The sequence below is a fragment of the Raphanus sativus genome, chromosome 3 (assembly GCF_000801105.2).
Source record: "Raphanus sativus cultivar WK10039 chromosome 3, ASM80110v3, whole genome shotgun sequence".
Lineage (NCBI taxonomy): Eukaryota > Viridiplantae > Streptophyta > Magnoliopsida > Brassicales > Brassicaceae > Raphanus > Raphanus sativus.
Window position 1 is genome coordinate 1,359,647 of NC_079513.1, and position 20,954 is coordinate 1,380,600.

At 38.7% G+C, this 20,954-nt stretch overlaps 6 protein-coding genes and 1 pseudogene across 6 annotated transcripts in view; 4 read left to right on the plus strand and 3 right to left on the minus strand.

Moving 5' to 3' along the window:
* Positions 1-20,954, plus strand: part of LOC108846599 (plant UBX domain-containing protein 9) — a 34,837-nt gene that overhangs the window by 11,626 nt on the left and 2,257 nt on the right. The window lies entirely within an intron of this gene.
* Positions 1,601-4,203, plus strand: LOC108846605 (uncharacterized). The gene is given in 10 exon segments (XM_018619821.2): positions 1,601-1,848; positions 1,933-2,191; positions 2,304-2,378; positions 2,381-2,410; positions 2,493-2,575; positions 2,660-2,776; positions 2,861-2,963; positions 3,041-3,470; positions 3,538-3,716; positions 3,951-4,203. Coding segments are annotated over 10 exon segments (1,512 nt in total). The 5' UTR covers positions 1,601-1,729; the 3' UTR covers positions 4,068-4,203.
* LOC108846604 (uncharacterized) lies at positions 4,261-9,154 on the minus strand. Its single transcript, XM_018619820.2, has 10 exons — positions 8,538-9,154; positions 8,347-8,454; positions 8,012-8,217; positions 7,513-7,709; positions 7,233-7,341; positions 6,876-7,141; positions 6,315-6,701; positions 5,868-5,949; positions 4,709-5,785; positions 4,261-4,562 (listed from the first exon to the last, which is right to left on the minus strand). Exons 1-10 carry the CDS (start codon positions 8,603-8,605, stop codon positions 4,396-4,398), a joined length of 2,667 nt encoding a protein of 888 aa, XP_018475322.1. The 5' UTR covers positions 8,606-9,154; the 3' UTR covers positions 4,261-4,395.
* LOC108846603 (CAAX prenyl protease 1 homolog) lies at positions 9,535-12,737 on the plus strand (annotated as a pseudogene).
* Positions 14,318-16,296, plus strand: LOC108846602 (mitogen-activated protein kinase 4). The gene is made up of 6 exons (XM_018619819.2): positions 14,318-14,591; positions 14,727-14,856; positions 14,943-15,080; positions 15,262-15,594; positions 15,677-15,860; positions 15,932-16,296. Exons 1-6 carry the CDS (start codon positions 14,416-14,418, stop codon positions 16,093-16,095), a joined length of 1,125 nt encoding a protein of 374 aa, XP_018475321.1. The 5' UTR covers positions 14,318-14,415; the 3' UTR covers positions 16,096-16,296.
* Positions 16,432-18,425, minus strand: LOC108846601 (uncharacterized). The gene is made up of 3 exons (XM_018619818.2): positions 17,678-18,425; positions 17,145-17,259; positions 16,432-17,040 (listed from the first exon to the last, which is right to left on the minus strand). Exons 1-3 carry the CDS (start codon positions 18,248-18,250, stop codon positions 16,526-16,528), a joined length of 1,203 nt encoding a protein of 400 aa, XP_018475320.1. The 5' UTR covers positions 18,251-18,425; the 3' UTR covers positions 16,432-16,525.
* On the minus strand, positions 19,006-20,551 carry LOC108838978 (F-box protein At4g00755-like). The gene is made up of 5 exons (XM_018611826.2): positions 20,287-20,551; positions 19,830-20,207; positions 19,614-19,747; positions 19,410-19,528; positions 19,006-19,322 (listed from the first exon to the last, which is right to left on the minus strand). Exons 1-5 carry the CDS (start codon positions 20,399-20,401, stop codon positions 19,118-19,120), a joined length of 951 nt encoding a protein of 316 aa, XP_018467328.2. The 5' UTR covers positions 20,402-20,551; the 3' UTR covers positions 19,006-19,117.

Here is a 20,954-nt window from a genome sequence, read left to right on the forward strand (position 1 = left end):
TTACATAATTCAAAGCAACTTTTGCATTAATTAGAGATAGTGTGACCAATACAATAATACATACATTTGTATTATTGGTTGAGATTATATACTAAATGCTACTTTTTCAAAAATAATAACTTTTTTGATATTGAAATTTTTAACTAAAACTACTTATAAATAAAAACAGAGGGAGTAGTTGATAGCAGCTATTTGGGCATGATGGGCCGTTAGTTTTTAAAACGTTGGGCTTAAACAAGCATCTTGGGCCTCTCATAGTCTCATGTCCCATTAGGGATGTTAAAACGGGCCTGCCGCCCGCGGGCTCTAGCGGGCTTAATATAAAAATTTGAACCCGTGACCCGTCCGGTAGTTTCTTAAACTAAATGGGTATGTACAGGGTTAGCCCGTTTGAACCCTTTATGTTAATGGGCGCGTCCGCGTAATAAACGGGTACCCTTTAATTTCTCTTTTTCTGTAAATAAACTAAACGATATCGTTTTCATAGGGTTTTCTTCTCTATTCTCTTGTTGTCGACGTTTCTTCTTTAGTTCTCTTTTCAATCTCATCTGAAACAAACGAAACGCGAGAAGCATCTGACTACAAAACGAGGTAAGGATCTGATTATAGTATAGGTTAATTCAATCTGTGATTGATTCGTCTTGGCTTCGTTTCTTCAATCTGTGATTTTATATTCTGGGTCATATGATTTCAGATTCAGAACATTGACCATAAGAGAGCTCCAAAAGGGAGTTTACCTTACTTCAGATTTCAGATTCGTTAAACTTACAAACACATACGTAGAAGTTTATAAATATTATGGATTCATTATAAAATATTAGAGAAAACAGAGACATTGACCAAAAGAAAAAAAAGAAAAAACAAGAATTTAATAATTCATTACTTACGAAAAATATCAGAACAGTGTTTAGAAAAGTTGACCAAAAAAAATAAAAAAAAACTAAACGGGCCTCACGGGTCTTAACGGGTGTTTTTAAATTAAACGGGTTTGAAACCAAACGGGCTTTAACAGGCAAGTTTATAAATGGGCGCAAAATAATAGGTTTTAAACGGGCAGGGTTTTAAACGGGCAGGGCCTAAACGGGCCCGGATAGCCCGTATTAACATCCCTATGTCCCATACAATAACCACAGTTTACCAAAGCTTTTCGCGCTTGCTCAGAAATTTCAACCTTTTTTTTCTCCCGCGCATGTTATTATTTTTTTGTTTCTTACATATATTTTTCTATCTGCTCAAAAACCAAAGCGTTACTGTCGGAATTGACGATCGGACAGATGGCCGGCGAAAACGCTTTTCCTTCTATTACACTACAAAACACTTTGTGCTTGAACCTTGAAATACATCTTCTCTTGTAAAAAAAACTCTTTAATTTATTTTGAGAATTTTTGTATGCTATTTTATCATAATGCTTTTAGTTGGCTTGAGAAAGAAAAAAATATTATAGTTGATAGCAGCTATTTGGGCATGATGGGCCGTTAGTTTTTAAAACGTTGGGCTTAAACAAGCATCATGGGCCTCTCATAGTCTCATGTCCCGTCGTCCCATACAATAACCTCAGTTCCCCCCTTAATACAACAGTTACCACTTACCAAAGCTTTTCGCGCTTGCTCAGAAATTTCAACCTTTTTTTTTCTCCCGCGCCCTATGTTATTAATTTTTTGTTTCTTAAATATATTTTTCTGTCTGCTCAAAAATCAAAGCGTTACTGTCGGAACTGACGATCGGACAGATGGCAGGCGAAAACGCGGCGGCAAATGCAATATGTTCAATCTGCTACGAAGATCTCAAACCGGTGGCTGAGAATCTGCAATCGATCTCCGCCTGTGGCCACGTCTTTCACGAACTATGGTTAGTACTTAGTACTACTGCCACAATCAATTAATTAATTTTTTTTTTTGCTTCTAATCGATTTTCTTTTCGTGAAAACCCTAGTTTGCAGCAATGGTTCGAGTACTGTCCGAAGACGAACAAGCGAAACTGTCCGATTTGCAAGCAGAAATGCCACCTAAAGGATCCTTTCCGGCTTTACTTTCAATCTTCCGGGAATCAAATCGATTCGATTGCAACGCACAACGTTGAGGAAGATCCTATCTTGTTGAGGGGAGAAGTGAAGCGGCTTGAAGGGAAGATACAGAACCTTTCTTCTGCTCTGGAGGGGCAGAAAAGTCAGAATGCTGAAGTCTCCGACCAGGTAAGAGAGCACATGCAAGACCATTGATTCTTTGATTAGTTGAATCTTGTAATAAGATAAAGCATAAGATTGTGTTATAATCTTTTGGGTTTTTTTTTATTTTGCTTCTTAGTTGCATAAATGCAAGGAACAGTTGAATGAAGACAAAATAAAAAGGTGGGAGGCTCTGCAAGAGATATCATCCACCCAGGCCAACACTTGCTTAAAGTAAAGTCAGAGGTATAGAAACTATATACTCAACAACATTCTTTTATTAGTAGAAGTTTGTGTTCAGTTTCTTATTTTTATGTTTTGGTTACAGGAATGTGTTCAGCTTACTTCCAAGTGTGCTAAGCTACAAGACAGAACTATGGCTCTAGCCAAAGAGCTCGCGGCGCTTAAACTGTGGGTTAAAATATATTTGATTATTCTTCTTTTAACGGTTTTCAGATCTTTTGGCGAGTCTATATCATCTTGTTTTGCATGCAGAGTTTCGGATCTAAGCTTGGAAGAAGATGATGTTATGAAGCTAGCCTTGTTGGGGAATAATGCAAAAACAAAAGATACAATAGACACGCTAGTCAAGTCCTTGGTTATCCGAAACAGGTAGGGCTACATTTCATATGTTTTGTTATAGCTTCCCTTTTGAAGTCTTTTAATACCATCTATCTATCTATCCTCCTTCAATAGGAGTTATAAGGAGCTGCTAGCCAAGTGCAATCAGCTGGGCAGAGGCGAAGCTCGATCTTCTGAAAAACTTGAAAAAGCTTTGGAAAAGATGGATAAACTAAAGGTTTGTAGTCTTGCATTTCATCTTAGCTCTGTTTTTTCTTTTTCTATTCAGCTCATGTTCTCTTTTTCGATTGGCAGAAGCGAGTGAGAGAACTTGAGATGATAGCTGAAGAGAGTGCGAACAGAGCTCTAAGGGATATCATTGTTTCAAAGAACAGCAGTGACAGACAAGTCTCCAAGCCTGCAACCGAGTGCTTGGGTTCTTTCAGAATGCCTCCATCAGTTGAGAAAATCTCTACACCACTTGGTAAGTTTGAGAAGAATGATGGCTTCACCAATCATGAGTCATGCTTAAGGGGAAGAGGAGACTCCTTTCCTGGCAAACCAGAGTTGGTTATTGAGTTAGATGATGATGTTCCTGAAACCGCAATTCCTGGAGCCAGACATTCGGATTCTGTTATGAAAGATGGTAATAATGTTCATGAGAAATGTGACGATCCGGTGATCAAGGACATAAAGTTTAACATCAGAGAAAACCCAACATCATCAACCTCAACTTGGAACAATGGTACATCATCATCATCTCAGTTTCTGAATGTAGTAAAGTTTTGAAGATTGTTCAAAACTCAATGCAGGTGCTGGAGACAGTAGTTGGTTGTCAAGTGGAAAAAGTCAAAATCTCAGAAGATGGAGTAAACAAGGAGTGGCTCCTTCACCAGGAGGTTCTGTCTCAGGAAAGGATGATCTTATCTCTGTTGGACCTGATGGTAAAGGTGGTAGAATCAAAGTGTTGAGATCTAAACCCCAATTTTCTGTAAGTTTTTTGCTTCTCTCTCTACCTATCAGTTTCCATTTTAACTTAATGATTCTCCTCTCACTATGTCACTTCATTCATATCGAAATCAGGAATTTAAAACTTTACTGACGTATGTTCTTTAGATTATGTTTCTCACAACCTCTACACTTACAAGACACTTCCACATTTTCTGAGCTTATCTGGTAACTTCCAACATTGCCTAATGTCATTTGTTCTCTAATATGCATATAGAACGCCAATGCAAGCTCAGGAAGTGGTAAGAGATTCAAGATTGGCACTAAAACAAGTGGTTCCTCATCTCAAGGGTGTCTGCAGATCGAACACTTTTTTGGAAAACCCAATCCCTAGGTGTCTGTATGAGAATATTAGTTTTTTGGAAAAATCTACTGTATTATTGGTATCAAACTCTTCTTAGCCAAATATAATCACATGAAAATAAAACACATGGCCATTTTTGCTTGCTCAACATAAGATTTGACCCCATATAATCGATGCATAGTGTTTGCGGCACATAAAAACTGGTAAGCATTTGGTTCTGTGATAGGTGAAAATGTAAGTTTTATTAAAAGCATCCACATACAACAAGCAGCAAGAGAAATGATAATTTTGATTACTTGCACATCACAAATCAACGTTCTGTTCAGACGAGACACCTCTTAGGTTCCTTGTAGCAGAGTTACCTGTAGCCAAAGCTAAGGTCGAGGTCATGACCCGCAGAGCCTTGACGATTAGGACCACCAGCTTGACCCATTGCTGGTGACTGCTTGGATGGGTCCATCCTTTGGTGAATCTCCAAGAGTGCCTGAAGTGAAGCTGGATGATCAACTCTGTTGACTTGAGAAGCTGAAAAGACACAAATCAAAAATCTGTTTTGAGAGACCAACTCAAGTGAAGCTGGATGGTATTAAAACTGGGGTCCGAGAAGAGCAAATTCCAGTCCACACAAGGTTTCGAAATAGGAAATGGTTTCGGTTAATCTTTTGTTATACCTGGTGGCATACCGTTGTTGGGTTGGCGATGAGCAAAGGGAAAGCCTTGTGATGGATTTAACTCGGGGATGAGACCCTGCATTTGGTTGTTTACGTTAGGAGAGTGATGGTGTGGTGGAACGCCACCACCGGGGAATCCTTGAACTAGATGCTGGCGTTGCAGGTTGTCTTGCATATGCATCATATGTGGAGGAAGACGATCAAACTCCGGAAGTCCGCTAGTTGTTGAATGCTGGAAAGGTGGACGCTGGTGAATCATGTTTGGTGGAAACCGGTGATTTGGTGGAGGATCCTGATGTTGAGCTATGATGCTTCCTTGGCCCATGAAATCGAGCTGAGGTTTTACATGAGCTTGACGAGCATCCAAAGGATGGAAGACGCCAAGGAAGTTACCATCTCCTGGAAGGCCTTGTAGCCCTCGGGGGAGACCATCAGGTCTGATTTGATTTCTTTGGCTCAGTTCATCCATAGACCTGTCTGATCGTAGCGGGATCCCAGGAGCATCAGTAACCATAGCTCTTGCAGAGACTGGTTCTCCAATTGACTGGAGTTCATTCATGAAGGCACTTCCAAACAGATTCTCAAGAGTCAAAGACTTCCCCGGATCTGCTTCTCCGACACAACTTGCTTTCACAGATGGTGGTAGTCTAGTCTCTGTGACCGTATCTTGACTTTTTGGGTCAGCACTTCTCTGTAATAAAGAAAGAAGGTGCTGCGAAGCCTGGTCATCAACAGATGCTTTCCGTTGTTTGGTCTTCTTCACTGAAGGAACACTAAAGTCTTGGTCGACTGGCAGTAGAGGAGGAGGAGGAGGATAGATTTCACTAACTTCTGACAGAAAAGACTGCTCAAGGTCTTCACAAGTAAGAACAGGTGGAGCAGCTGTTACTGGTTTACTTGCGGAAGTGTTACTTAACTTATCAATGTTTTTAGTGGCATGGCCTTGATATGGAAAATCCATCGAATATTCACCCTTAGCTTTTGTCTCAAAGGTTTGCAATTTATCTGCACCTTGGAGTAGTGACAGTAAGCCTCCTGGTGGCTTGCTAGCTAGGGGATCTTCGACTGGCTTGTTATCTGCATCGATTAAAAAGAGAGAGATGTTGGATTATTGTCTATGGAAAAACGTTATTATTCTCGCATAACAGTCAGGGAATACCTTCTTCAAGAAATAGATGTGCGAACTTTGAGGATTTAACAGTCTGAGAGCTACGTTTCTCTTCAACTTTTTCGACAATTTTCTACAAAGGATATAGACATCTGTCAGGTCAAATGAGATTATTTGAATTCCAAAGGGAAAATAACGTGAACGTCCTTCCATAAGGAAAAAGCAATCGACTTTGTTTATATATAGCACATGGACCAATGAATGCTCACTAAGAGAACAGACAAAGTATGTTTATCTATCTTCCTCAGGATTAAACACGTATAGGAAAAAGCCTCAGTTACGACTGGGTGGTGGACACTAAACCAGAAATAATTATCCACCATTTGGATGCTTATCAAATTACAGATTAACAAGGATAGCATAAATGCAAGTGCTAATCATGGGAGCAGTCTCAGGGGAAAATGAGCTAATTGAAACTGATTGAATGAACAAACTCACCTGAGTAATATTAGAGGAATCACCACTATTCAAATTTATAGCGGTGTTGAATATCTTATCCAGAATTGATGGCCCATCCTCCAAGCTTTTCTTGTGTTCCAGCGTCACTGTAGCCTGCTCACTTTTTATAGGATATCCCTGAGCTTCAGCAGCAGTTGAGATGGAGGAAAGATTTTCAAAACTTTTGTCCTTATTAACTGTATTTGTAGGTATTCCTACGAATGAAGGCATATTAACAGCCTTTTCACTTGTGTCAGTGGAGTAGACACGAACAGCTTCACCTTCTACCAGCATCTCACTTGAGCCTATCGTACTTCCCGACGTACCATTCACCATATTAACGCCTTTGGGATTCAACGGACTACGCTCATGTTGAGAAGTTTCAGCCTGCAAATGGTGTAATAACCAGTAAATTATAGTGGATGGACTTAAATTGTCTTGTAAATTGAAGTACCGATCAGAGAATACAAGACGTTTTAAATCAATAGGCAAACAAAAATAAAAATTCCATGGAACACATATATTAGGTATGGATAAGCATCACAGAAAGATATCACTTACTTGAGGTTTATCCCCTTGCTTTTTTTCCAGAACTATGCTTGCAAAACCAGGAGGTACAAGCGGTCTGGGCGCATTACTTTGAGAGGGAAAAGAGCGGTTACTAGAACCAGGAACTGATGGAGTGTTACTGGCTTCATGCTCTTTTTCATCTTTGGACTCCCCAAGCAGTTCAGTAAAATCAAAGTCGTTTTTACGTAAGTCTGGGTTTGATTTTTGCCTTTCCTGGAATACTTTTTGATGTTCCTTCCTCAACAACTCAAACGAAGCTGACAGATTGTTGAGAACGTCATTTAGAGATTGACACAAAAACGCATGTATAGACTGTTGGAGAGTTTTAAGTGAATAAATTCCTTTTACCTCTTCTTTTTCTCTCTTCTTCAGCTCTATCTTCACTTGTAGAATCAGAAGCACCAAACGTCTCATCATTTAGTGAGTCTCTAGTGTCCCGTCGAGCGTAAGGTTCCGCCTACAAATACACAGGAGACTAAGGTTAAGGAATTTGTGTCTTAACTAATTGATCTTTCTTTTCTCAAGCTCACCAGCTGATGACACCCAGTAACATAGTGGAGAAGCATTCAACAATCATTAAAACTCAAGACTATTCAAGGTGGCTACAAAAGACAAGTGGGAACTTAACCTTGTATGGGCGAGGAGGATGGTAAGGTTCATTGCTTCTCCTCAGCTGATACGTGTCATTAGACTGAGGTTTGGGGGCAGATGGTCCCGCACCAAATCCAGAAGCCTTAGGGAAAGAACCTTTCCCAAGAAGTCCATCATGCTCCGGTGGTTGCCAAGGCCTCCGAGCTGGCAAGCCAGGACGCCTTCCACGCTCTCCTAACAAAATATACAATTCAGTTTCAACTATAATAGCCAAATTCCAGAATTTTTCGCTATGGTCTTCTTCTCAAGACTTCACTCAATAAGAACAGTCTTCATGCAATTCACTTTTGTAAAATAGTAGAAATCTACACTACACATATTGATTAGACACCTGGATAAAGTTGTAAATCATTAAAATGAACACCTTTTGCAGAAAAAAAAAGTAATTTGTAAGAGTAGATTGAGGGCGAAAATAAAGCAAAGGTTACTAGTGCTAGTCCAGCTCTTCATGATGCAACATTTAAAGAAGAGGCTACCTGGGTCCCGGTCAGAATGTGAAGAATCGGAATCTTTATCATTCCATCCACCAGAACGCCCTTCCCATCTTCCATGGTTACCGCGGGAGTTGCTACCTAATTCACCCCTAGTAGGAGGCGATGAACTGTAGTCATTCCGTCTCAAAGCATGAGAGGAAAAATCGCCAGAAGTTCTCAGTCGCTCGGGTGAAGGATCTTCGGAGTCACTGCACACATAAAGAGTAGTAGACAGATCAAGAACATGTCTCTCTCTCCAAACCAGATATGCATGACCACAGAAGATCTATACAAGTCCTAGAAATAAATTATGAAACAAACATAGAAGAGAGTCTCACCGGGAGAGTAAATCATTAAATTCAACGGGAAGATTTGGAAGCTTCTTACAAACATCTTTATCTCTCAAGGATAAAAGAAAGTTTCTCGTGTACGAAATTCTTGGCTTCCTGTTTCAAAACGAGAAAAAGAAAAGAAAACTATTACATATGAAAAGCAAAGTAAAGAGACAGAAGAGATAAAAAACACTTACTTATTGGATTCGTCACTGATTCCAACAAGTTGATCATTGGGGAATTGTTGTTCATCAGGTATACTCATTGTAGAAGCAACAAGATCTTAACTTGTATATCTTTCTCAACGCCTAATCACTCTAGTTTCTCTTATGGTAATGTATAAATTACCCCACCCAACACAAAAAAAAAGAGAGCAGATCTTCTTATAATGCAACGTTCGCTATAACAACAGTGCCTAATCTCTACCCACTCTATCAATTAAACGAACCACACGATTTAGCTACTCAGGCGTCATGATCAGCAAGCTATATCTACACTAAGATTTTACCAACTAAGTTGTATTTCGACCATAAAAATGGTAAAAGTCTCCAAAGAACCCTCGAAAATCGAAAAACCCTAAATTTGAAAAAAAAAAATTATCGTTTCGTGAACCAATCCAATCTGAGGTCTACGACAGCTAGGGTTCTACAAGGACGCTAGAATCCATCGGTAAAGATGGATAACAGAAAAAAAGAAACAAGGAGAAGGCAGTTTGGGTTTCGATCTGCAGAAATAAAATTTGATTTTTGATCGAATGGCGGAAAAGAGAAGAAGATCGATTTGAGCAAGTCTACGACAAGAGAGCAAAGGTAAAATTGATGACATCTCTCATTCGCTACATCCATTATATTTATATTTATATTTATTGCAACTATTCCCCAAAACTTTCTAGAATTAGGAAAACACCCTTAATATGTTTTGCTTTTGCAATTTCTACCCAATAGAGACTCATCCACATTCCAATACAAGTCACATTTTCCTGATATGAAATTATAGTGTATATATATCAATCAATATTAATTTTTGGGTCAGAATAAAATAGAGGGGCTATTTCGAAATGGGCCTAAAGTCCAGCCCATATCACTTCGAAATGCTGCTTTGCATTTACAATTTAATTAAATAAATGTATCACCCGGCCGACCCACCCTTTCTTCTCCTTCTCGTTCGCGGCTCAAGGTCCTCTCTGTTGGTGGCATGGCGATTCCTTACATGGAAACCGTCGTGGGTAAAGCTTCGTTTCTTCCTCCTCTCTCAGACATTCTGTTCTCCACTTTCACTCGCATAACATTCTATTTGTCTTTCCGATTCCTGTGACTGGTCTGATCATCATCTCTGCTTCTCGTTTCTATATGTTTGGCCCTTTTCTTTTTACTTATTAATCTAACTGCGTCTCGTTCTACACGTGCGTTTCATCTGTGAGGTCTCGTCAACCTCATCGTCATCTGATCTCCTCCTTTGTGTTTAGTGTATTACGCAAGATTATTTTCTTTTCTTGTTCAGCAAAGTTTAGGGTTTTAGAATGAAAAGTTAAAGACTCTTTTCCTTTGGGGGTTTAGGGTTTAAAGATATGATTTTCCAAATGGCTTTTTTTTTTTTTGTTGTTTGTTGTGGATTCGTTCGTGAACATGAATAGGTGTATCAAATCTCCTCCACTCCTCACATTGTTGTATTGTATGATATGCAAAATATTCAAACTTGTTGATCCTAAAGTACACATAGACTTATATTGCTTCAGACATATGAATAGCCTTCGATCTTTTTTTTGTCATCTAGTTGATCCACAAGTAGAGACAAGAGCTTTTATTTTAAAGTTATTATGGATTTTATGTCAGATTCAAAGGCATCTCTCTTCTTTCTTTTTTCAGGTTTCATGATAGTGATGTATGTTTTTGAGACATATTTGGATCTGAGGCAACACACTGCTCTCAAGCTTCCTACTCTCCCAAAGACCTTGGTTGGAGTCATTAGCCAAAGTTTGAGAAATCTCGATCTTACAGTCTTGACAAAAGGTTTCTTCTCACTTAAATTCTTCTTATTCATAGTTGTTGTTAGTTTCTCGTACTTGGTAAGGCTATTATCACAGAGTGTTATTTCATTTTTACAGCCATTTTCACTTTTTTCATGAGTTTGTGACTATCCTTATGGACTCTGCCATTTTGTTCTTTGGGATCTTACCTTGGTTTTGGAAGGTACATAACTCATTTCACTATTCAGCATCTACCTTTTTAGTATATTTTAGTATTACGATAACAGTGTGCTTTTTCATTTTTCCTGTAGATATCTGGAGGTTTTCTACCAATGGTGGGACTCGATCCAGAGAATGAAATCTTGCACACTCTTTCATTCTTGGCTGGTGTTATGACATGGTCACAGGTCCTTCAAACTAACTCCTTCATATTGTCTTATACGTTCACTAATATGGTTTCTTTGATATTCTGATGCAGATCACTGATTTACCATTTTCTTTGTATTCAACATTTGTGATTGAGTCTCGGCATGGGTTCAACAAAGTATGTCGTATCATTGCCAACACTGCCTTGTGTCTTAACTTTTTCCTTTTTACTTGTGGATTAAAGTTTCTTATTAACTCTGTTTACAGCAAACAATATGGATGTTCATTAGGGACATGATCAAAGGAATACTTCTCTCTGTTATACTAGCCCCTCCTATTGTTGCCGCAATTATTGTTATAGTTCAGGTTTTGTGATTCTGGATTCATCTTGTTCTAAGCTTTAGTTATATATGCCTGTTCTCTTATAAATGTAAGCTTCCAAGTTTTAAGCTTCTGTGTTAAGTTTTTAATCTTCTTTTTTTTATTTTATTTTGTTGGCAGAAAGGAGGTCCTTACCTTGCCATATATCTGTGGGCATTCATGTTAATCCTGTCTCTAGTGATGATGACTATATACCCTGTTTTGATTGCACCGCTTTTCAACAAGTTCACTCCTGTGAGTGTCTTTCTGTCATTTTTACAAAGTCGGACATTATAATCAGAAAACTAAAATTTTCCTTCTATAGCTTCCTGATGGAGACCTCCGGCAGAAGATTGAGAAACTTGCTTCTTCTCTTAAGTTTCCTCTGAAGAAGCTGTTTGTTGTCGATGGATCTACAAGGTCAAGCCATAGTAATGTGAGGATCTTTAGAGGCTTTCCATACCTACATTTTATAGTTACTACAAAGAAGCTCATGTTTCTAGTTACATACTTACAGGCTTACATGTACGGTTTCTTCAAGAACAAAAGGATTGTTCTTTATGACACATTGATTCAGCAGGTACTGCGATTCTCATTGTCACATTTAGATTCTGGTTCTGAAACTTAATATTATCTTTTTCTTAATGTTCAGTGCCAGAATGGGGATGAAATTGTGGCGGTTATTGCACACGAGCTAGGACACTGGAAGCTGAATCATACTACATACTCGTTCATTGCAGTTCAAGTGAGCAACCGGTGTCCAAAACTTATTTAGTCATACTTTGAAACATGTCTTATGTCGCACTCTCATTTTATTTCTTTTACTGCAGATCCTTGCCTTCTTGCAGTTTGGAGGATACACTCTTGTCAGAAACTCCACTGATCTCTTCAGGAGTTTTGGATTTGATACACAACCAGTTCTCATTGGTTTGATCATATTTCAGGTTTGTTTATTTTGGGTTCTTAAACTCACAGAGTCCACTTCAGAAAGGAATACACAACCACCAATCTTATATATTCTCTCCTTTCTGGGTCTGACAGCACACTGTAATACCACTTCAACACTTGGTAAGCTTTGGCCTCAACCTTGTTAGTCGAGCGTTTGAGTTTCAGGTAAAATCTTACAATCACTCTTATATCAAAGTTGAAGTTTCTTTCTTTCTTTAAATACCATCACTAGATCTGAGTTTTAACGTTTTGTTTGCAGGCTGATGCTTTTGCAGTGAATCTTGGTTATGCAAAGGATCTACGTCCTGCCCTAGTGAACCTACAGGTCAGAGAAGACAAGAAAGAATCAAAAACACACACACAGACTGTTTACTCAAGTTTGTGACAATATGCTTTAATGGTTGTTGTTGTTTTTGTTTGGGACTTAATGCAGGAAGAGAACTTATCAGCGATGAACACTGACCCATTGTACTCAGCTTATCACTACTCACATCCTCCTCTTGTAGAGAGGCTTCGAGCCATTGATGGACAAGACAAGAAGACAGATTAAGTTCGTCTGTTGTACGGATTCACGACACTTTTACAGCTCCGTATCTTTCGAATGTTACGTAAAGAAAACATTTAGGCACGAGCCTCTTTTGTATCTTCACTTTTACTAGTATTTAATGTGTAATCAGTGTCATTTTATGATCATTTCTGATCCGCTCGATCCTATCAAGAACCATTTTTGCCCTGATTCTTCTGTTTCTCTCCTATTCTTTTCTTCTTTTTTTTCTATTTCTCTCCTATTATTTTCGCTGTTATCATGATGTGGACTTCAGTAGCAGATCTTTGGCAAATCTTCTTTGATAATTTATAAAAAAAAGTTTGGGTGGAAAGGAGGAAGGTTAAGTAGTCTTCCTAGGATTACTTAGGCCGCATCAAATGATGACAAGACATCATCATGCACTTTCTTATCTTTAACTTTATCTCTTGTTTAGGAGTGTGATTAAGCTGTTATTGGTCTGATTTTCATTAAGAATTAAAGGAACCACAATACATCTAACGAAATAGATGAACAGGAACACCCCACCACAGAATCCAGCCACACAGCGGCCATACGCCAAACCAAGCAACCACACATTCCAAAGACGGAAAAATCATCATCAACCAACTACACCTACAGGGGCACGGTTCATCTCATTCGCAAAGGCATATCAAATAACCAAAATGACTTTTTCAATTAATGAAAATGAAACTTCTTTTCAGGAGCCGTTACGGAAAAAAATGTCCACACAAGTTCTGTAGTGGAATAGTTTGGCAGCCATTGACTAGGAAACCGACAATTGACTTGTATACCTATTAGCAAACACCAAGTCGTACTGAAACTACTGGCTGAAGAAAAGTTTTGAGTTTTTAGTTCTTTGGCAATATGAACATTCCCACATGAAGTCATTTAACTTGTATCTCCATCAGATTGTCACATTAGTATCATCACATGTATCATATTTTTGTGGGGTTTGTAAGTGAATGAAAATGTCATTTTATTAAATAGTCGTTGTAATATTTCGGTTTGTGGTATATAGTGATATAGATGATATTGTTTGAGAAAATTAATTTAACTATATGCTTCACTAAAATGCAATCACCTTTTCGATCACATATCAAAAAGAACTCCAAAACTATAATGTGTTTGAGTTGTATAGCAAAATGATGGTTTATCTATCAAAACGTAATTCAACAATATAGTATAAATGAAACTAAAATACAAGAAAATATTACTTAATAGGTGCATGATCAGTAAATAAGATTTTTGAACCTTAAAAAAAAAAGATATCGACTATCGCACGGAATATGGTGTAAAGACCGAGTAAGCAGGTGCTAAAATATAGCGGTTGTGGTGTTAGCTGTTGTTTCACAAGTGAGTAGGGAATAAAGGAAACACAAGTTATATATCAAATAGTTAGGCAGCCATTGACGAAAAACCGACTTGGACTTGTATACCTCTAACCAGACCAGGTCGTATTCAAATGACCGAATTGGAGAGAGGCTTTGAGTTTTTTTTTTTGCTTTTTTTAAACAATTCTTAGCAATATGAACATTCCCACATGAAGTGATTTACTTTGTTAAATTCTATAAAAATATAGAATAATGGGAGCGTAATCATAGGAACAATTCCAATTTCCAGCCCACCTATACCTAGAAAATAATATATTTTTTTGTGAAAAAAAAAAAGAAGTTGACTTAGAAGAAGGAGAAAAAAGAAAGAAGAAGACTAAAACCCGTTTAGGGTCACGGGTCGCCCGAGAGACCTTTGGATTCAAAAAAAAGAAGGTCCACACGTATTCGTAGAAATGTCAACACATCTCCTTCCCTTATAGCCCTCTCTCTTCCTCTCTCCCTCAGTTTCAGCGAGCGAGCGTGTGTCTTGGGTCCGATTCAATTCGATTTTAGCTATGGCGGCGGAGAACTGTTTCGGAGGAGGTGGTTCGGGCGATCAGAGCACGAAAGGATTGGCTACTCACGGAGGTAGCTACGTTCAGTACAATGTTTATGGAAATATCTTCGAAGTGAGTAGAAAGTATGTTCCTCCTCTTCGTCCCATCGGCAGAGGCGCTTACGGCATCGTCTGGTGAGATCTCCTCTTCGATTCCTCCCGATCTCTCAGATTCTCGTTTGATTTTGATTTTACTCTTAGCAATCAAATGTTTATTCATACTCGAATTAGGGTTTTGAAAGTGTTGTTTCTCTCTTTGTATCTCTTCAGTGCTGCTACAAACTCAGAGACGGGAGAGGAAGTAGCAATCAAGAAGATCGGCAACGCCTTTGACAACATCATCGACGCCAAAAGGACTTTGAGAGAGATTAAGCTCCTCAAGCACATGGATCACGAGAATGTCATTATTATTATTTTTATTATAGCATCTTTCGATTATCATTTCTTGTGAGAAACAAATTACTATATATATTGTTTTTGGCGCAGGTTATTGCTGTTAAGGATATAATAAGACCACCTCTGAGAGAGAACTTCAACGATGTTTATATTGTTTATGAGCTTATGGATACTGATCTCCACCAGATTATACGCTCTAACCAACCCTTAACTGATGATCATTGCCGGGTATGTAGATTATGATTGGTTCAGGAAGCTAGAGATTGATATGTTCTTGTGTTGGGCCATCTTAAGGAAACTAAGCAACAGTTCGATTTAGTATTTTTTCATACTTATAAGGTAGTTTTATTCAGTTTGTTGGTTTGACTATTTCATAACTAGTTTCAGTGTTTTTTTTCCTATTGCGCAGTTCTTCTTGTATCAGTTGTTGCGCGGGCTCAAGTATGTTCACTCAGCCAATGTGTTACACCGTGATTTAAAGCCCAGCAATTTGCTCCTCAATGCAAACTGTGATCTAAAGCTTGGTGATTTCGGGCTTGCGAGGACCAAATCCGAGACTGACTTCATGACTGAGTACGTTGTTACACGCTGGTACCGTGCTCCAGAGCTGCTCCTTAACTGCTCCGAGTACACCGCAGCGATCGATATTTGGTCCGTCGGTTGTATTCTCGGTGAAACAATGACAAGAGAGCCCTTGTTTCCGGGTAAAGATTATGTTCATCAGCTTAGGCTTATCACTGAGGTAAACCACATAGAGTCACTTTGCGTTGTTTCTTTTGGGTATCAACTGCATTTTTTGTTCATGAATCTCTGTGAAAGCACAGCTTATAGGATCACCTGATGATTCAAGCTTGGGGTTCTTAAGGAGTGACAACGCAAGGAGATACGTTAAACAGCTTCCACAGTACCCCAGACAGAACTTTGCTGCTAGGTTCCCAAACATGTCAGCTGGCGCAGCAGATTTGCTGGAGAAAATGCTCGTCTTTGATCCTAGCAGACGCATCACAGGTGAGTCTTGTATCCATATATACATGTCTGCCTCTTATCATTGCGTTTCTTTAACATGGTTATTAATGTAGTTGATGAGGCGTTGTGCCACCCTTATTTGGCGCCGCTGCACGATATAAACGAGGAACCGGTGTGTGTGAGGCCGTTCAATTTCGATTTCGAACAACCTTCTTTGTCAGAAGAGAACATCAAGGAGCTTATATATCGTGAAACAGTCAAGTTCAATCCTCAGTAAGGAGAGTTCTAATGAAAAGAAACTCGTCAAAATGCGTGTATTTGTCTTGCTTTGTTTTTGTTATTGAATCTCTGATAACATCTGTTTATGTCTGTAATATTAATAACATCTTGAGAAATTGAAAAAAAAAGAAGAACAACCTCTGAGCTGTGTTTGCAGAAACAGCCATGTGCTTTAGAGTTCAATGTACATTTTGTATTATTCGTTTGCTTTATTCTTACAAAAGTAGATCAAAGAAAAGTGGGGCTTAAACTCAAAGCCCTAATCAAAACTGTTTCTGCCTGCTGATTTTTTAGCTAAGCTTAAACTTCAAGTTACCTGAATGAGTGTTATTGAGCTGCATCTATCTCCTTTCACAGGTTTCTTGTGCTTTAGAATCAGGTTGACAACGCATGTCGGAGGCTAACGCTTGTTGATTTGTTCAGGTTACTCAGAAGAGTGCATTTAAAGTTTCGTTCACTAACAGGCTGAAGAGTCCATCCTCAATCTGCGTAGCAACCTCGTCAAGCTCCTCCTTTATCCGTTTCTCATTCCACTCCAGTCTTTCAATCTCTCTAGCACATGCATGACTCCTCTGCTCACCTGTTCCGCATTCAAGCTCTGATACTCTCTGTCCCTCTAACCATCCTTTTGCCTCTTCCACCAATTGCTCCTCAAAGTGTTGATGATGAGTTTCGTTTGTTCTCTGCATCATCAGTTCATCTCTGAAATAGTCCATTATGAGATGTTCTTCGTGGATCCAAATTGCATGTCTTTCTCTGACTCGGTCCCATAGCTTAGCTGCCTTCTCTTCAACCTCGTCAGTGTCATCTTCATCTTCTTCAATCTCTGCATCACAACTTTCTTCCTTGCAAGATTCCTCGTCCCATTCGTCCAAATTGAAAGGACTAATGTTGGCCAAATTCTCAAACCGTTGAATCGTTTGCATGAGCTTCTGCTTGGTTCCTGCCAAAACCATTACACACATGGTTTGTTTCAAAACTTAGATGTCTAAAAATAACTAAAGAAACAAACTTGCTTTGATTGAAATGAAGGAAAAGTAAACGCACTTTCCACGTTATCAAGGCATTGACTGAAAGAAGAGTCTGATGCTTGGTCATATTCCCCAACTTGTACCTCAAGAACAGAGACGGGACTGTTCTGCTCCTCTTCACACTGTAAGTCCTGGTCATGATCATTGCATATCAGTCAAAATCATCCAAACTATTTATTAATTGCAGTGTACTAGTTCCATTTTTTTAATTAAATGTTAATGCAGAGCTATACTGATATAAGACCTGTACATACGATTCTTCTACGTATCTACCAAAGAAAGACAAAGACAGCTTCTGTTTTGTCTTAGTGTGAATATTTTTCATTACCGAACAGCAGCACGTGCATTTAAAGACAGCATGGGCTGGTCGACCGTACGGTTGAAGCAAAGTCAATACATAAGATCTCAAATCACATACTACTATTTAACTTTTATTTTTTTCTTAAAATTTATTTATTATGCATGTACTATAGTTTAACTCTGTGATTAATATAATGTAACAAGGAGTGAGTTTACTATATTTCTTAATATAGTAGTAATTCTAATTACCTCAGGTCCCACTACAGTGTCGGCGTCTGTTACTGCTGTGCAAGAATCTTCGCCGACACATTGTAACTTGTAGTTTTCACCACCTTCCTCTTTTTCAACGTTACGTCCCCATGATGATGACGGTAAAAACTCTGACGTAAAATCTGAGTCGCACCAGCTGCTGGAGGATGTACCGCTGGTGGTGGTGGAGGAGGATCCCGTGGCTGTCTTGGATGTGTACTGACGAGGTTGGAATCGTGATATGTCTTCATGCAGCAGATCCTTGGAGGAGCTCCAACTTACGATGTCTTTGACTCGAACGATGGTGGTGATGCTTGCTTGGTTTTCTGATTTTTTCTTTGATGATAGCCTCCGAGAAAGGCTTCTTGGTAAAAGCCCTGATGGAGTGGATTTAATGGCGTTGGAACTGAGGCTCTTAACGGCATTGATCACAGCCTGCAATGCATTGGCTTGTTTCTTCTTTGGGAAGGTGTCGAGCGGAGGCATTCTGGGAAACGATTTGAACCCATTTGATGAACATGAATTTGAATCTTCCAAGAGGCAGTCTTTGAGCATTCTAGGCCTTAGTTCCATCCTGAAAACGCTCTCTTTGCCTCAGGGTAAGAAGCTGAAACAATAGTAAATATCTTGCCAGTGGGGGCTAGTGTAATGTTTAGTGAGTGTTAAGATATGTATTTATGTGTGGCTGATGAGAGTTATGTGGAAAGAGAGAAGCAGCTTCTTTGATGGAGATCTCAAAGATGAGGACATGCTGAGATAAAGAAAGGAACAAGAGGTTTTGCAATAATAGTAATATAAATTAAGTTAGTTGGTAGGGGAATAAGACAAAATATGTGGGACCTAGGATGTTTTTGCAAGATTTGGAGCTTCTGCTTATTTTACTTAATAGTTTTTAATCGAAGCTAAGAAGGTTAGTTGGAGTTTTGTTACACTCAGTTCTTGTGTCTGATCACAAGGTTGAGTGACCTGGCTATGTCTATTATAGCTTGTAGTGAGTAGAGAAAATTAATCTTTTAAAAAAAAATTAAAATGACCACAGTGAAATTTTGAACGAGAAATGTTTTGTATTATTATACTTTTGGTTTCAATTTCATTCTCACTGCAAGTTTCAGTAAATTTCTTTTGTTTTTGGTTCTATTCTCAGATAAACAGTGAAGAAGGCCATGTGATTGCCTACTATTACTTCTGACAGGAATAGGATACCTTCCTCTATGAGGGGCTAAGTGTGTGATCGAGAGTGACTACGCTGTTGTTTGTTCCCATCACAGCTACTGCAGCCAGATGCTTGTGTGTAATTTATTTTATTTGAATGCAACTGTTTCTAGCACTGAACAAACTTTCTTTCGTGAGAGAGATCATCATCCATAAAAGAAAAAGAGAATAAAATAATAAAACCCACTCGATTCAGTATCCTCATAGTGATTATTCAGACTCTAAATCTCATCGTCGTCTGAAATACAAGAGCTTGTCAAGGTGGTTCCTCACCATCTGCCTAAACGGCCTTTGCCCCACCTCTTCTTCACCCATTTCTCTGGGATCACAGTAACTCACCACCTTCAACCCAACCTTTCCTGACTTGTCGTTCGCATCCACCAACCTAAACGATTTTGCTAGTGATCTTCCCATCACTTTGACATGCGACACACTGCAAAACAAATAAACAAAATTGAAAAAAAAAAAAAAAAACTCACTCTCAACGTGCACAAAACTTGTAAAGTTATAAGGAATCTACCATATGTAGTATAGTCCATCCAGTTCTTGTGTCTGAACTCGGCCTAGAAACTCGATTAGCATATACCCACCAATGCAAACAACTGGTTCTGGAAGCTTAAAGTTCTGCAGTCGATTTTCCTACTCATAAAGAAAATAAAAAAAATATTGGTTATCAACAGTTCAGACTTGATAGCATATGCTAAAGACACACACACACACACACCTGAGCCATTGCAAACTGTTGTGAAGTGTAAGTCCATACATAGTTGTTTTTCTCCTGTGACTTGTTATCAAGATGACCCAACCGGAAACGTACATAATGCGAAGAGTAAATCGGAGAACCACTCTGAAAATAAGCTACAGAGGGTAACAGTAACACCGTTAAAGAGCTAACACTTAGAAGAAAAAACAATAAAAACGAAGAAGTGTTGTAACCAACCTTGGAAAGGGTGAATGCTGAACTCAGTAACGACACATAAATCACCCTTGAGCTTATAAACAAGTGTTTCGGGCACTGAAGTCTTGTGTTGTCCTGAACTGGACCAATACGAAGGTGTGGCACCAATTCGATCTCTTTCATCGAGTGTGTTCAAGATGCACTCTTCTGGGAAGTTATCAGTGCTAGATGCTACGATGGCATCAGCGATACAGCTTGTGATAGGAGAAGACGTGCAGCCTTTAGCCAGTAAAGCAAAAGCCCTGTGCTCTCTTTCTAGTAGCTTTGACCACCCTGAGGACTCGTCATTAACACGATCCACGCAAGTTAGCTGATGGAAGAGCTTGAAGCATAGGTTCTTGGAGAGACCGTATCTGATCACTGCACGTGCAAGTGCATAAAAACAATTCAATTACACTGGAAGAAAGCAATTAAAAGGTTTCTGAAATGTCTTAATTACCGAGGTCTCGCCAGGAGCGTGAGACAGCACTGGCACGGACAACATCTGATGGGTCGTTTAGACGACAAAAAATTGATAGAGACGTGTCCGTGTCGAGCTTGTTTAGGAAATCCATCTTGTTCGACTAAACTGAGTTCGCCCTACAAAGAAGAGACGAAGGGTTCTCGGTTCACTCGAGTAGGAGCGCAGAAACAACGGATGAAAAAGTTTACCCTTGTTGTTTCTTATCGATATAAGAGCGACGGCGGTGACCCTATGGTTAGTTCTGTCTTTTTCGTTATTTCTTCGTGTCACCGCCGAATTCGTTAACCGCTATGGTTAGTTCTGTCTTTTTCACCGCTTAATTAATTTCTTTTAATGAAAAGCAAAAATATATTCATAAAATTTTAGAGAAATTCCCTATACACTAATTTTTTTTACCATGACTATAACGTTGAATAATATATTCATATATTTTCATATAAATAATATCCCAATACAAGTTCAGTATGATAAATGTTGAAAATATAAAACATATAATCCCATATTTTTTTAAATAATATATAAAACAATTTTATTATATATTTTCATAAAATTTTGATCCATAAAAAATAATTTGTCCGGATATAAAAGTCATATTCTAAAAAGTATGGATGATACAATTGATGATATACAAGACAAAACAAGAT

What these genes read in the sequence shown, in the direction of transcription:
- LOC108846604 (XM_018619820.2), bottom strand. Translation starts at nt 8,605, where the DNA reads ATGAGTATACCTGATGAACAACAATTCCCCAATGATCAACTTGTTGGA. An exon ending in ATTCCTCTAATATTACTCAG is followed by an intron (nt 5,950 to 6,314) that starts GTGAGTTTGTTC and finishes TATCCTTTGTAG; the next exon opens with AAAATTGTCGAAAAAGTTGA. An exon ending in CAACAACGGTATGCCACCAG is followed by an intron (nt 4,563 to 4,708) that starts GTATAACAAAAG and finishes GTGTCTTTTCAG; the next exon opens with CTTCTCAAGTCAACAGAGTT.
- LOC108846602 (XM_018619819.2), top strand. Translation starts at nt 14,416, where the DNA reads ATGGCGGCGGAGAACTGTTTCGGAGGAGGTGGTTCGGGCGATCAGAGC. An exon ending in AGCACATGGATCACGAGAAT is followed by an intron (nt 14,857 to 14,942) that starts GTCATTATTATT and finishes TTTTTGGCGCAG; the next exon opens with GTTATTGCTGTTAAGGATAT. An exon ending in TCCTAGCAGACGCATCACAG is followed by an intron (nt 15,861 to 15,931) that starts GTGAGTCTTGTA and finishes TTATTAATGTAG; the next exon opens with TTGATGAGGCGTTGTGCCAC.
- LOC108838978 (XM_018611826.2), bottom strand. Translation starts at nt 20,401, where the DNA reads ATGGATTTCCTAAACAAGCTCGACACGGACACGTCTCTATCAATTTTT. An exon ending in ACGCTCCTGGCGAGACCTCG is followed by an intron (nt 20,208 to 20,286) that starts GTAATTAAGACA and finishes TTGCACGTGCAG; the next exon opens with TGATCAGATACGGTCTCTCC. An exon ending in AACAGTTTGCAATGGCTCAG is followed by an intron (nt 19,529 to 19,613) that starts GTGTGTGTGTGT and finishes CTTTATGAGTAG; the next exon opens with GAAAATCGACTGCAGAACTT.
- LOC108846601 (XM_018619818.2), bottom strand. Translation starts at nt 18,250, where the DNA reads ATGGAACTAAGGCCTAGAATGCTCAAAGACTGCCTCTTGGAAGATTCA. An exon ending in ACACTGTAGTGGGACCTGAG is followed by an intron (nt 17,260 to 17,677) that starts GTAATTAGAATT and finishes GATCATGACCAG; the next exon opens with GACTTACAGTGTGAAGAGGA. An exon ending in ATGCCTTGATAACGTGGAAA is followed by an intron (nt 17,041 to 17,144) that starts GTGCGTTTACTT and finishes TGGTTTTGGCAG; the next exon opens with GAACCAAGCAGAAGCTCATG.